The 16,487-nt window shown below is 35.6% G+C and overlaps 1 protein-coding gene across 1 annotated transcript in view; it reads right to left on the reverse strand.

The window, feature by feature from the left end:
- Positions 1 to 835: 835 nt before the first annotated feature.
- Positions 836 to 16,487, reverse strand: part of LOC121415940 (ovostatin-like) — a 34,641-nt gene continuing 18,989 nt past the window's right edge. The window contains 14 exon segments of the mRNA XM_041609342.1: positions 836 to 2,771; positions 3,428 to 3,530; positions 4,031 to 4,208; positions 5,074 to 5,201; positions 5,742 to 5,969; positions 7,160 to 7,380; positions 7,757 to 7,931; positions 8,443 to 8,517; positions 10,430 to 10,675; positions 11,116 to 11,288; positions 11,814 to 11,906; positions 12,909 to 12,960; positions 14,860 to 14,963; positions 15,950 to 16,091. Of these exon segments, the coding sequence (XP_041465276.1) occupies positions 2,635 to 2,771; positions 3,428 to 3,530; positions 4,031 to 4,208; positions 5,074 to 5,201; positions 5,742 to 5,969; positions 7,160 to 7,380; positions 7,757 to 7,931; positions 8,443 to 8,517; positions 10,430 to 10,675; positions 11,116 to 11,288; positions 11,814 to 11,906; positions 12,909 to 12,960; positions 14,860 to 14,963; positions 15,950 to 16,091 (2,055 nt within the window). The 3' untranslated portion in view covers positions 836 to 2,634.

The raw sequence follows: 16,487 nt of genomic DNA on the forward strand, positions 1-16,487 counted from the left end.
CACTCCAGTACTTTATATAATGTAGAAAAAAGTCAGTGAGAGCTCTAATTTTGAACTTCGCTCCAGCATGAAATGTGCAGTCATTGCATTCTTAATGAAACGTAGCTTTTTTTTGGGGGGGAAATAATAAAATTTGACAGCATGAAGAACTTTTTCTTTTAATATGCTATTTTTATTTATTTTAAGTTTTGAAAACCTGTACTGACTGCACAGAAACATTGTTAGCACTAACAGTGCACTAAAAGAGGCCATGTTACAATCTGCAATGTGGCAGTGATTTTTTATGTTGCAATGATGTATTGCTTAAAGGTCAAGTCCACCTCAGAAAAATGTTGATTTGAATCAATAGAGAAAAATCAGACATGCACAATGCTGAAAATTTCATCAAAATCGGATATAAAATAAGAAAGTTATGACATTTCAAAGTTTCGCTTATTTTTGTCAAAAGAATTATATGAACGAGCCAGTTACATCCAAATGAGAGGGTCGATGATGTCACCCACTCACTATTTTTTTTTTTTTTAATTGTTTGAATTATACAATATTTCAATTTTTACGAATTTGACGGTTAGGACCTCCTTGCCTGAAGCACAAAATGTTAGAATAATGGAATTCTACATGTTCAGGAAGGAATGAAACTTCATTTCAAATGACAATGACGAGAAAATCAAAATATTTCATATTTCATATAATAAAATACAAAAGAAATAGTGAGTGAGTGATGTCATCAACTCTCTCATTTGGATGTAACTGGCTCGTTCATATAACAATTTTGTTGAAAATAAGCGAAAATTTAAACTGCTATAACTTATTTTACATCCGATTTTGATGAAATTTTCAGTGTTATGCTTCTTGAATTTTTCTCTTTTTATTCAAATCGAGTTTTTGTTGGAGTGGACTTGTCCTTTAACATTGAAATAAGTGTTTTGACTTAACATTCCAAAAGATGTGACTTAGCTTACTGTCAGCACTCTGTTAGGCTAACAACATTTCTGTGCGGTCGGCAGAGAACTATTGGGGCTATTTACAGAGAACCTTCCCTTGCAACTTAATGTTGGTTTTGGGGTGGTTGGTCGCATGTAGCTGAAACGCAATGCATGTTTGCCAAACTCCAGGCACAAAGTCATGTGTATCATTACAAGCAGCATTCTGAACAGTCCATTAATGCGGTAGGTATGAAGATTGATGAGACTTGTCAACAGTAAGATATTGATCAGATGGATCTACAAATATTATTGATAGTATATAGACTTTTCTTTTATAAAATGAATAAATTATTTCTAAGTGTATAGAGATGGTTCATCATTCATTTTATTATGATCAGTGTTGTCACAGTATTTTCAGAGCTTTCAATCACTCAAAATCTCCCCCTCCTTTCTCAGATCTCAGCTGCTCATTGTGCAATTGCAATAGAAATGGACACGCATACGTCACTCACAAAGTAATCTCCAAGCTGAATCATAGTCAATTATTCCAAAATTATTCAAAAGCTATTTTGTATTTTGAATTACTGTAATTAATCATGGTAATGCATAAAGTGATAATTTAGTTGTTAATCCTGTTAAATCCATTTCCAAACGTAAATAATCTGGGTTTGGACTTTTAGTATTTGTGTCTAAGTTTTATAATAATTGGTGATGACACTTTTTTTTTCATTCACTTTAGTTTTTAATTATCATTTTAACCCTATCTAGCACAGTTTTGGTACAATTGTCTATAATTTTGGAGATTATGTCAAGGTTGACGTTGCGTTGTTGCCAAATTTACATCAACAGCCAAGATCGGGGGCAAAGATGCTACTTGAGCATTAATTTTGGCTCCTTATGAATCATTGCCATGAAACAAAACAAAGGAAATAGTATAGATATAGGATTTCAGATAAATTTTAATTTCATTCTTTTTTTATGAACATTATAGATTAACATAATAATTACAATTTTATTGTTACTTTTTTATTGTCCGTTGTTATCTTTATCTTATTAATTTCTTTATCTATTGCCCTTGGAAATTTCTATCCAAAATTTTATTCCTTACATTTCAGAGGTCTCAAGTATAGAAGTATTTCCATAAAGTTAGTAATAATTTCAACGTATTCCCATAGTGGTTACACAATACCAGTTATGGTATTAAGTATCAATAACCGGTAGCTGAAAAAAGACAACTTTTATGAAGATGAGAGAGAGAGAGAGAGCCCATGAGGGAGGTGGATGAGAGATGTTGAAAATGTCTCAACCGCCACCACCCTCTGTATTATGATTGTTATCTCACAATAAGTATTACACAAGCGGGTTCAGTAATTCATTTATAGCGGATTATGTTTTCAGATAGGATGAAAATGATAGGGTAAAGTTAACTGGTTTGAAATGATAATCTCTGATGATTGGTGCATTTTTCTCCTTTCGTAAAGAACTTCTACAGGTACATTCAACACAGACAATGTTAGGATAGTTTATGACGGTACCTACAAATTGGTAAGAATTAAATGAGAACGGAAGTGTAATGTAAATATTTCTGAATCCTAATCAAAATTATATTCTGGCTTTAAAGCCAACTCATTCTCCATCTTCTGAATCTTCTTTACCCTTGGACTTTTTAGTTTCCTCCGTTTCCTCCCATTATTCATCCTCTTTTCTTCTATTCCTGCGCAATTACGCCGTCATCAACGTCTATGTTCACTTCTTCCACCTGTACTTCCACCGGAAGAGGTTGTATTTCAACTGGAGGCAGTCGCTTCGGGCATGCAATCACATACTCCGTTGTGAGAACCGTATCTATAAAGTGAACAAAAATGTTTCATTCTATGCATCCTAATCAAATTATTTACATTTTTCTGGATAGATTAGGGAGGGGATGGGCTGTCAGCTGTGTTCTATTTTGGCTAACATTTTTTTTTCTTGTTGACAAGGAAGGAGTTAAGTGTCAGATAGCAACATTAATCCAATTTAACTGGGCCATTTCAGACCAGGATATACTTGTGGGGGATCAATTTGACTACCCCCTCCCTCAGATCTCAGCTGCGATTGCACGGTCGCCGCAAAATTTGCAAGTGCATAGAGCCGGATATTAACTACAAGACTATATAGTTAATTTTCAATAAAATGTTACACTGTATCACCCCTATTTTTTAATCGAGAGTAACAAATATGCCACCTTTTGCTTGCCTTGCCCCTGCTGGTTAACTTAACTGCATATAGTCCAAATATCCACCTCTATTCTAATGGGTATCTGAAGTATTGAAGTCCCAGGATTAAACTGTGCAGTTATGAAATACCCAAATTGTAAAACAAAAGGACACATTCAGTAAACATATGACATATATGATACAAACAAAATTTTGGCATTTACGGCTTTCCATAATTGGCACAAATAAAGACCAAAGCCTTCATCAAAGTAGACTTTATAGTATGTGAGAGTGTCTGTACAATACCTGGAGAATAGTAGTCAAAGACCGTGATGATAGCGGGCTTAGGTTCTCTCACTCTGTTGACACGTCTAACCGTAAAGTCGAAGCACAGACTCTTCTCAGTTAACTAAAAATAGAATTAACATAATTGAAATCGAATCGAAAATCAAATAAAGTTTAATTGAGAGTCCTTTCATGAATGGAGAAACAATCACTTGAAATAAAAATTTTGGGTTCAGTGACTGTGATCGGGGTATTACTAGAAGTGGGATTTGTGAGAATTTAGCTAATATCCGTCATTGGGGTCAACTGCCCTGATGGATGCGAAGGCACGAATGATCTATCGGATATGTGGGTCCAGTTTTATTACTATGGTATCTATTCTGTTCAATTGTAACTTCCATGGAACCCTTGATTTTGAATGGCTATTGAGCATTCGGCTACCATATTTATTAGTTACTATTGCTTGGCAAAGATCCCATCAAAATTTAATACTTTAATGCAATGGGGCCGTAAACGAGTTCTCACAATTGGCATTTTCCTGATTGGGTGCATCCATTCTAAAATTCGTACGATGATCTTGAATTGGAGAGTAAGGAATATTGGTATATCTCAATGAAATACTACCTCATTGAAATACACAGTGACTGTTTTCTTCTTGTATTCCACTCGGGAGACCTTTGTTGGTGACAGAGGTCCTCTCAGCTGATTCAAAGATTGTCGGTCTGGAATGTAGCCGGTCACCAACTTTACCTCAACTAACGCCATGTTAGAAGCTGTATCAGTAGGTTCAGAAGGCCTATAGCTGTGAGAACAATATTGAACATTTTGATTAGTTGATGAGTAATGATAATAATCATGGCGTATTTACCCAGAGTAGCTTCTTCAGTTCAGAAAACTGTTCTCCCAGCAGGCCCTGCTATTTTTGGGTTGGTTTTTAGTTCTTGATTGGTTTTTCCACTTGATAGATTTTTGTGTCCATTGATAAATTGTTCTCTCTCTTGCAATATAAATTGTTCCATTTACAAAATGAAATACGCATTGGACAAACTTTTAAAGAAATGTGTAATGTAAAAAAGTGAATTTTATCAACATTATAGTACATGATTTGATATCTTTTCATCAGGTACATTTCATTAACCTGTCAAAAGTTTTGTCATACTGAAATTACGGCCTTAATTGAATAATATTCAGGGGCAAAAATGTAAAAGCATAATCCAGTAATGTGTATTTTTTGTATACTTTTATTTATCCATTTTGGGCTGGGGCGGAGGTTCTTTTGTAAAATATCAAATTCAATTTCAGGGATATTCAATCATGTAGATAAATTATGCTCCTATCTATTGAACAATTGAAGAGAGAGGAAACAACTACGACTACCACATACTACTACTACTAATAATAAAAATGATAATAATAGTAATAATAGTAATATAACAATTATAAATAATAGTAATAATATTACAGACTATTACAATAACAATACTGTAACAGACTAAAGCTAATATAATAACAGTACTCTGTATCATAATAATGACATCACTGTTGTTATTAATAATATAACAAAACAATCAGTTGGTAACAGTTTCGAACTGCCACCATTACTATTAGCAGGAATGTTTTAATATTAGAGGTGATATTTCTTACATTTATCAAATTATCTAACTTACCTCACACATATTTTGAGTTTGAAGTTGTCTTCACAAGAGCCTTTAAGTCCTGTTGGTTCCACAGAATAGGTGAGGGTGAATGGTGGCTCAGCTGGTGGGGTGGGGTGAATGTTATATCGCTCGATCACCTTGTATAATTGTGTAAAAGTAATGAATGGGTGAATAATAAGAATAATGAGGATATTCCCCAAAATATATCAATAATCTTAATGCCATGTTTTAGTTCTTCTTTTCTATAATCATTGCCATACCTCCCCCCCCCCCCCTCTCTCTTTTTATCTGCCTTTCTCTCTCTCTCTCTCTCTCTCAGACACACTGAGTCTGAATGCTCAAGGCAGACAAAAAACAAAAATTAATCGGATGCCTATGATATTACATGTAAGTTTCTGTACAACACTTAGGCAATTTCATTCTCTATTTGTAATAATTTCCTCAAAAGTATATTTTAAGACTAGCTATTTACAGTCAATTATAATGTATTGCTTTTGCCCCCTCCCTCCTTTTTATAAAAGTTTTGGAAAAGGAAAAAAGATAAAAGGTAAACAAAATTTGTTTGGTCCTTGAGTGGTCTTATGTTTGCAATAAAAAGTGTTTTTATCTGATGTCTTTGAAAGTCAAAGAAATAAACTTGCGTCTTGCAATCACACTTGCGTCAAAGATAAACTTACTTGAATAATGGCGCATCCTTCACCAGTAGCAAGAACTTCGATGGAATCTGGGAAGTAATCAATTAGGGCGCTCTGCAGAACACGGCGATTGCCTTCATTAACGAGGAATAGAGAGTTCAGTGAACAATCGGCACCATTCTTGCTGTTGAAGGCAACTCCCAGGTTGACAGTTCCACCATATACAAGCCTGGCGTATTCGGCTAGGGCATGGAGTGCGACGACTGTATCCTGGTGATGGCAATTAATTTATGAGGAAGATATACAAATTGATTCCTTGAAAAGCCAGTTGTTACATGCATGTGTAGTATTGAAGAGTATTTTCGCATTCACCTCATGTCCATTCCCCATATGTCGACCTTCATAAACTAAAAATTCGCCAAAGACAAAGTATTTTTAGAGCACTTTATGCGAAATTCAAAGCTGTATTACCCATTCTGCATGTACAATTCGATTTTCTTCAAAACCCAAAATATTTTAATCTGACATACGTTTTGCTTATCACTCCTTGGAACTGTTGTTTTGTGAGAAGGATATTCAACTTTGTAATTGATGTTCAAATATCAAAGATGCATCGACCGGTCAAGATCAAGCCCTCGTACCTCTAGGAGGCCCTACCCATTCTCCAGATTACCCAATTCTGTTTGAAATGAGCAGTCAAAATAGTCAGTTGCAGTGGCGGATATAGGAGCCGCATGCCCTCTCCGCCACCCTTCTGTGAACCATTAAAAAGGGAAAATGTCGTGCACTTCCCAAGTGAAAATTTGGCCTACAATATGCCCGCATATTTCATATTTCCGGCCCCAAACAATGCCGTAGTAAACTTACTAAAGGACAAATTTCCCAATGATTCACCGCCTGTCGGGGACCTCTCTCATCGAACACCACTTGCCTTTGGAATATATTGAAAGTAGCAAAAAAAGCCCCAAAATAGCACCAGAACTAAAGCAACAAGTGCTCTTTTTTTCTCCGCGCGGGGAGGGGGGAGGAGGAGTGTCACGAATTATATTGTCAAGAAAAGGCATATTTCCAACAACAATAAAAGAGTAAAATAAATATAAAACTATTTAACTTCCTTCTTTAAACTTATAAGAAACACTATAATCATCATTTCGCGTGTCTATCCAGCCAAATGCTCACTCTTTTTATCAATGGCCCAGTGAGGGCAAAGGCTCATTTCCACCTCCTCGATTGGCTAACACAGTGCATCACGAGCGGCGCGCCATTCCAAATCGTGAACCTTAATTAAATACATACGCATTCACGTGACCAAAACGGGCCGTCAAAGTTAGCATGGTTAGAGCCCATACCGATAGGTGATCAGATTATTCAAGATAATACTATTCTTCACTATTAAATTGTCAGTGCAAGAACATTCTTTAGTGCCCCTACGATCATCCTAGAATTCCTCCAACATTTACCTGCGATGATGTAAATCCTCCATTCGGTTTCTGTTGCGTCACGAGCCACTTTGAGATGGGCGAGCCTCGAACGACGGCGTCACCACTTTCGTAAACGTTGATGAGGGTTAAGAGTACATACGCAGTTAACTCAATACTGATAGAGTCCGCCGAGGCACCGTGGTGATAGCGTCTAGATGATACTGGCTGTGGCCGACTGCTTTTCCAGTATTTCAATCCGCCTGTAAATGATAAAACAACAGTGGAAAAGCGTTTCAACTTTTTTTTTTAGCCGGCTGCAGTCATAAAAAGAAATCTGCTACTTAAGTGTCGATATCTACACTCTAAAAAATGAAGTGCTAATTCAGCTCTTAAAGAGCGTGTATAGTGACTGCACTTCGGAGTGCTGATTTTTCTCGTTCAAATTTGAACTAGACAAATCAGCACTCCGAAGTGCAGTCACTATACACGCTCTTTAAGAGCTGAATAAGCACTTCATTTTTTAGAGTGTATCAACATGTGAGTGTTCATTTTGTAAATAAATAAATGCCTTTTTCACACTGCGATAGTTATTTCTTTTTTTGTCACTTGAAATAACATTTTTATTTCCATATTTACCTTCATTTACAGCAACCGATTCCAGGTGTTCCAAAACTTTCCCAACATTTTCATCCTTAGCTACGCTCAGCGCATAGGCAATGAGGGCTGCAGCATACGTATCGACACCTTTCAAATCGCCAATAGAATTAAGATACGTGTGGATGCAGGATAGAGCTCCTTTTACATCATTGGACTGAAAGATAGAAAACAAAAATCCATCAGAATAAAACAAAATGAAACAAAAAAAAAAACAGCGACCCAGATCCACCTCTTGGCCAGTTTGTCAGTGTTGAGCATGTGATATTGTTGCTTGTGAGTGAGGCCATCTGATAGGTGCAATTTGTATCTCCCACCCAAAATTTAAGTGCCCGAAATTAATTTTAAAAAGTGACTAAATTCCTCATAGGGCACCAAAAAATCGTTTAGTTTTTTCTTGATTTACTCGAAAGAAAAACTGTCATAGACCTTAATTGGTCACTGATATTTTCATATATAGTGATTCGTTTCCATTACTAGCTGAAGAATGCTAAATATTCAATTTGATCCCAGGATATATTTCTCAGAGTCATAATAGGCATGTTCATTTTTCTTTGTTTCTTCGTTCTTCTTTTTAACCAGTCATTGATTGTGGATTGAAAGAAAATATCAAAAAGAAATTCTTTAAACTGCATGCTGCTAAGACTGACAAGGACACAGAAACATACCTCAGTTGAACCGTGGGCCTCAATTAAGCTGATGAGGATATAAGCTGTCAAAGTCACTTCGTCATTCACTCCTCCCTATAGACATATGGAAAGGCAAATGGATTTATTTGAACGCCATATGTAATTCTTTGAAGGATATGTATGTTTTACATACGTTACATTGTTTAATAGAGATATGGGAATCCCTACAGGAAAGAACAAAATGTGCTACAGTCCGGTCTACAGTGTGTGTCACAGTTTGTTCACAGTGTGAAACACAATGTGAACTCATACTGTTAAATTTGAACATTTCAACAGTGTTAATCACATATTCACATAGTCGACCATCATGACCGTAAACACGCTGTGGACAGTCACACTGTCGAGGTGTCCATAGTGTGAAAATATCTACACACTGTTGAATGTGTGAAAGCTATAGAGTTATATATCATCGCTTAAGATAAGAAATGTATACATTTTCATTTTTTTCATTATTAACTGTAAAAAATATTTTTAAAAAAACATAAAATGATAGGCCTAAACATTTGGCTTGTTTAGGAAAAACGCTCCAGTGTTAACACTACAAGTCTTAAACATTTTCAAGAAGATTCTGGACAGTAGACATGGACGGGTTTAATCGCTTACCCACCTCCCTGTGTAGATTTGTCCATAATGTGGTAAATGTCATCACAATTCTGACAATGATAGAGTTTCCAATACCGTACGTTTCTGTCGTCATTACAGCTATCATTGTTTTCGTGTAAGCGAACCCCAGTGTTTCAGAATAAAAAAAATCGTAGAGTGATGCTATTGGAAATTGTAAGGAAAATATATGTACTATAATAATGTCCGGGAAGATGTGCGTGGGTGCGGTATAATGCGTCACGTGCTGGTATGAAATAAATTGGCCAAAGTATAAGACGTTAAGTAGTTATTGTCGTTTCCTTTCAAAACCTCCTCAAGATATTTTTAAAAAAAATTGCCAGTCAGAATGGCTCTGCTTCTGATGTATATTGAAGGCTATGTCACACCGACTACAGGCCGATCAAAACTTTAGAGTTAATGTCATATTATTGTTTTGATCAGAAACTGTCATGTTGGTGTGTCTGGGACATTGTTATACTGTTAGTTCATTTAATCATTTGTCGTAACAAGAAAGATAGCGACCGGAGTAATTGAAGCCGTGATACATGCGGGGCTTGAACAAATAATTCCTAGATATGCCTTTACCTCAATAAAAGATAAATGCATCCTAAACTAAAATTTTGTTATTATAGGAAACGAAAGTCAGACAAATAAAAAGTTTTAAGGGGGGGAGGTTATAAGGAATATTTCCTAGGATGATCGATGCATGCTTAAAGGTCAAGTCCACCTCAGAAAAAATATTAATTTGAATCAATAGAGAAAAATCAGACGAGCACAATGCTGAAAATTTTATCAAAATCGGATGAAAAATAAGAAAGTTATGACATTTCAAAGTTTCGCTTATTTTTGACAAAAGAGTTATATGAACGAGCCAGTTACATCCAAATGAGAGAGTTGATGTCACTCACTCACTATTTCTTTTGTTTTTTATTGTTTGAAATATGAATATTTTGATTTTCTCATCATTGTCATGTGAAATGAATTTTCATTCCTCCCTGAACTCATGGAATTCGAATCCATTACTTTAACATTTTGTGCTTCAGGCAAGGAGGTCCTAATCATCAAATTCGTAAAAATTGAAATATTGTATAATTCAAACAATAAAAAATAAAAGAAATAGTGAGTGAGTGACATCATCGACTCTCTCATTTGGATGTAACTGGCTCGTTCCTATAACTATTTTGTTAAAAATAAGCGAAACTTTGAAATGTCATAACTTTCTTATTTTACATCCGATTTTGATGAAATTTTCAGCATTGTGCTTGTCTGATTTTTCTCTGTTGATTCAAATCAACATTTTTCTGAGGTGGACTTGACGCTGCTTGATCAGATACTGATCGCTTTTGCCCCACATTTAACGTACCTGCATCTCTTTGTGTATAACTCGACCCTTTGGAAGAAAGCATTGGTTTTCGTCCTTTTTAAGTGTGTTCAACCATCTGATGCTTGTTGCAAGATCGTTCGGATCGATTGTAATGAAATTGCTGGCCTGGGCAAAAGCGTTCACTACGTACGCTGTCAGCCATGCACTCCCAGTTTCGTCCCTGTCGCCAAACGCAGAGTAAGAACCGCTTCTACGACGGTAGTTTAGCTGCTTCCGGTAACCGAGCTGTAAAGATGAGAGATTGGGGCAGATGCCTGATATGTAATGCCTAAGCTTGAAGATTTTATTCTGTGATTTCTTTGATTTAGGAACATTTGCTTATGTCATCTTTTATTTACCATCTCTTTTCCTCCCTTTTACCTTTTTGTTGCTTTTTTGTCGTTGCTTATTTCTCGTCTTTTCATTCTTCCTCATCTTCCTGTATTCTCCTATACATCTACTCGACTTTTTTTCTCCTTAGTCCCCTCCGTTTTATGAATTATGAATGAATTATGGTTCTGGAATTTTTTGTCTTTTTCATATTCCCTTTTTTGGATACAAATTGGATTCATTATAAGGACCCCGGTGAAGAACAGATTGGCTATTAATAGCCAATCCTAAACATTCATAGGATCGTTAAGTATAGTGATTAAGGAATTAACAGAAACAAGAAACGTTGCACATACCACCATGTTATTCTTGGCTTTGTTGGTTTGTGTTGGATCATCTTGGTTCGTCGCTTGTAGATAAAGAAGAGCATAGATGTTTGGGACGAACCCAATCATGTTCTGCTCCCCGCATCCGTAAGGGATCCTTAACAGTTGGTCAATGTTCGTCAGACTATTGCCCAGAATGTCCCCTATGTCACAGAGGATAAAAAGTGTACAACTTGTCACAATAGCGAATAATACACCTATTTTGGTATAAGAGAATTGAGTTGATCGCTATACATACGGTCCACATAGAGTCATAGATACGCAGCATATCAACGCTGTGCTCTCAATATCCAAAGAAATCTTCGCTGGAAAAAAAATAGAAATCTGGGTAAATTTCATCTTTTTGCCATTCATTAACCCATATTCTTTAAAGAAAGTATCTATAAAATACATTTTAACACTTTTTTTTCAATGATATCGCCAAATTGCAACAACAAAAAATACATACTACGAATTATCATGAGATTACACTTTTCAAATAGAGAAATTAAGTCGCGTTCATGTGATCTTTTTGTCCTCTTTTCAAAGTCCTATGAGTGTCGCCTTTGCAAACAGGTGAGCTAATGTAATCATTTTGGCTGCATTCATGTCACCAATTAGGCAAAAAAATGCTTTCTGCTGCCGAATGGCTCGACATTTTCTTCCTGGAATGATAAAACTTTACTTACCTGTGACTTGGATAATAACTCTGCCAGACCCCTCAACATAATGATCCGGAAATCCAATTTCAAATACATGACGGAATTCCCCATCCTCTTCATCTAAAGGGGAAAATGGGCAAAACACGTTGTAGATTTAAAAAACTACCTTTACAAAACTTACCATCATTATATCAAACACAAATCCAAAAGTCTTTACCAATCAGATGTTTATTCAAAGTTACTCAAATATTGACGTTCCCTGCGTCCCCCTGCCGTGCGTCATCAGCAGTAAAGTCCTGATGACGCAGGAAACGTAAAAAACTTGGGTAACTTTGATTAAACATTTCAATCAGTAGAGTGAAACAGTTTTATGATGTTTACTAGGTCATTGAACAATTATTGTAACCCTATCAAATTCGTGTTGTATAATATTCATTTTCCATCGTAAGACACTTTCCAAGAAATGTTATAAGATATGACTCTCTTTAAAAAAGTGAATTTGACTGTAGTAACAGTATAGGGTTAGTAGATATGATTTTATTACATTTAACCACGTCATATGACTTTAAGAACCCCCTTAAAACTGTTTCGGAAAAAGAAACTTGATTTTAAGAAATACATAATTGCGCAATTCATATTTTGTTCAATATCTATTCCAAATGTGACTAACCAGCCACAAACCAACAATAATTTACCAGGGAATGTTTCATGAAATTGGTTTTCAAAAGTTAGCCATAATAGTTAAGAGCTATTTTTCTTCTAAATACTGTCAAACTTTGAAATGGTGAAGTTAGATAAAGACGAGATACAAGAGTGTCTCTGACACCATTCATTTTCCTGATTTGGAAGTTTTACTCAGGTTGTACAGTGCATATCTCAAGATTGAGTGAATCCCAACATTAAACCTTGTTTTCTCGTTAGTTCTTTTAATTCTTGAAACTGCCACATTCACCTAACAACTCAATCATGATCAATTTTGACAAGTTGCGTATCATTTTAAAAGAATATGTTGTGCTGTTTCAAGCTGAATACAAATCTCAAAATTCATTTTAGGCGTCTTACTGTTGGTTTTGGGGTGGCAGCTAGGTCATAACCGCCATTTTTTTTACATTTACGATTTACCTAAGGGACAGAAGTACAAGCTCCGTGATTCAGCGACTTCTTCACCTTCAGGCTGTAAAAAAAGGGTAAATAATACTTTCAATAGTAATGGGCTGAGTGAGGGTGTGGGAGTGAAACAGTGGTTTTGCAAGGGTGCACGAGTGTGGGTATGAGAGACTTAAAGTGCGTGAGCTTGCGGGGGTTCTCGTTTGTGTGCGTGATAGAGAGAGACAGAGGGAAAGTCCCATCGTGATGGTAGAGTGAGTTTGGGCATGAGACATGAAGGCAGAGTGCGTGTGTGCTCGTACGTGCGTGAGAGCCGAGAGAAAGAGTTGAGATAGAGCGCGTGGATGCGCGGTTGTTTTTGTGTGACAAGAAGGATATTAAGGGAGTAAGTTTGCATGTGTGTTTTGTGTGACGTGTGTGTGTGTGTGTACAAGATTCGATTCCCGGCACGGCCCTTGACCAAGTCAATTTTATCTTCATTCTTCTTTTCTCTAATTGCATCATTTTAAACGAAAATGCTTCATGCATTATTGAAACCAATGTGTGCACGTATTTCTTTAAGTAAAAGAAAGTGTGTGTGTTGCAATCTAGATGCCTGCATATGTGTGTGTGGATATTTCAAACAAAAGAGAGCTGATTTTTAACGCTTCGCACGCTCGTTTACATTTTTATACAGGGAAGCAGTGGGATTCACGAAGCAAAGTGATTTATTTATATGAATTGTTCATGTCTTTTGAAAGCGAAATCACATTTCTTCTACTTAAATAATATTTAAGTGTAATAACTTATCCCTTTTATATCCTACGGTATATTGTGTAAATTTACATTTTACAGTTATTTCAAATACGATGCCATTAAAAAGACATCGAAAACAGCATGAAAGGAGAAAGGTCAATTCTGTATGCGAGAAAGAGAAAACAGTCCGAGTTTTCAATGGGGGTGGCTTTTTATGTGTGTGCTGCAATCTAGATGCCTGCCTATGTGTTTGTGGATATTTCAAACAAAAGAGAGCTGATTTTTATCGCTTCGCTCGCTCGTTTACATTTTTATACAGGGAAGCAGTGGGATTCACGAAGCAAAGTGATTTACTTATATGAATTGTTCATGTCTTTTGAAAGCGAAATTACATTTCTTCTACTTAAAGAATATTTAAGTGTAATAACTTATCCCTTTTTTATACATGTTGCCTCTAGCAACATGTATAAATCAAATGCACTTTCTGCGTTCCTCTTAATGCTGATTTCTGTTTTGCATTCAGTAAACGGTGCTTGTAGATAAAAAAAACAAGATAAAAAACATAATGCCGGAAAAGAGGACAGACTTCCCAATCACCTTTTTTTTCTTACAAGACCACAAAAAGGCTAAATTTAGCACATTAATTGATAAAATATACCTTATATTTTTACGTATTGGCTTCGTGCAATGAAAACAAAACAAATTTGAAAGTTCATGATTTTCGACATTCCCTGCGTCTTCATCAGGAATAAAATTTGAGTAACTTTTAATAAACATTTGAGTGGCCAAAGAACTTACTGGGTATTTTTCATATACATGTATATTGATGGGTTTATATTTTTTTAAAGGAGTAATCAATCGCGCAATCATATCGTTTTCTAAATCACGGTACGATGACAAGAAAGTATCACAGATGCGACAATTTGTGCGATTTTTTTTTTGTTCGAAAGCATGCATCGTTCCAGTTTCAAAACATCGTTGTCCAGAGGTGCTTTGGCAGAAACATACGGTAAACTTATTATCTGTGAGGTTACGAAAATAATGATGACCGATGTAAAACAAACAAACAAAAACAAGGAGCTAGGCAGTTATCTACTAGTGCATTGAGTCTCCTAAAAAGGAAAAAGAGCCTACAATCGAAGATAATATAAAGACTTCGTGAACAAAATAGAAAAAATGTACAAAATGCAGAAACACTATCTTCAAAAATGATTAACCTGCTTCCCCTTACCTCTACAAGAAGTGGTTTACTTAGTCCATCGCTGTGTGTTACATTTAATTCAATTGGCTGCTGCTCGGTGCAGATAGGCTGGTCATATGCAACTACCACAGTCGCTGATAGAAAGATAATTTGAACAGAGTGTAGAATTGATAACCAGTGAGAATAATATTATTGTATGAAGTTCGTTTCACTTCATTGTAGGTATATTACTAATAATAACAATGAAAATACAAGGAATAATAATATGATAATGGTAATAATTCTATTAGTTCCTAATAATTCAAATACCACTACCACTAATAATAATAAATGGTAAAAATGATAATAATAATAATGATAATCATATTATTAGTAATGATAGTTATAATATATACGTTTCTTAGAAATTTACATGTAACATGATCGCGGCAAACATTACGAGCTTAGGTGTGAATGCAAGTTTGGTCGTTTTATGTATTACTGTTTTGGTCTATACCATATTACTTTTCAATGTGTTTTTGTTACGATTTTAGGAGATATGTTCGTAGTTCGTATAAATCTTTTCTTAAAACCCGGCTCGTTTTTGTATACTTGATTACAATAAAAATAAAGATAACATTTTCCACGAAACAATGTGAAATGTCATGTCTTCTGTTTCTTAATTGTGTTTTTTTTTTCCTTTTCTTTACTTCAGTGACAAATATTGCTGCCACCAATAACTACAACCAATGCGTGAGGAAGAAATCATATATTCCCTATCTTTTCTTAGTGGCCAGGTGAGACTAAGAGTTGTCTGTGAAGCTGCGTTTGTTTGTCCTACCAGGGGATGTTTCATAAAGATTTAAGTATGACTTAAATCGCACTTAAATACCGACGTGTATCTCAAATGCAACGCGCAATCTAATTGATCAACACCTGATCAATACTCAGTAGTGCGCATCCTCTTTGCAAAATCTGACCAATGCGGTTCGTTTATACCGCACACAGTTAGGTATTTAAGTGCGACTCGTAAGTCATACTTAAATCTTTGTGAATTACCCCCCGGACTATGTATGTTTTCACAAAGAGCATGCCACAGAAGAATAACTGGTGAATTCAAATGTAAAAGTATTCTGCTTACTTTCAAGATCTACATCTCCGAGTTTTGTGGGCTTAATGTTATATATCACCGGACTGGGTGCCGAGGTGCATACACAGGAATATTGGACATTGGAGCCATCCGTGATCTCGAAGTCATCGGACCGAGTCAGAGTTACCTTAACCTTTAATATAGGGTTAAGAAATTCAAAGGTGAATGTTAAGTTCACTTTGATATCATTGCATGAATATCGACAGTGAAGGTTTCATGAAATCGAAGATAAATGGCAAGTTAAAATTGACTTACTGAACAAAAATCGTAATGAAGGTTGTGTAAGTCATAAAAATCATGAAGTAATATCAATTTAAGGATTTTTATACATGATTTTTAAACATCCCACACCACCGTTTGATATATGAACTTTACAATTGTTTAATAGTTACCATTATTTAGTGAGAAATAAATGTCATTAATTAAGCGTTGCTGTTTAAGATTTTAAACACTTGTTCACTTTCCATGCTAGCTGCTCCCAAGTATTCCTGATGCACAAAATGCCACCATTCTCCCTGCTAGGCGGCAA

This window comes from Lytechinus variegatus, chromosome 5, assembly GCF_018143015.1.
Source record: "Lytechinus variegatus isolate NC3 chromosome 5, Lvar_3.0, whole genome shotgun sequence".
NCBI lineage: Eukaryota > Metazoa > Echinodermata > Echinoidea > Temnopleuroida > Toxopneustidae > Lytechinus > Lytechinus variegatus.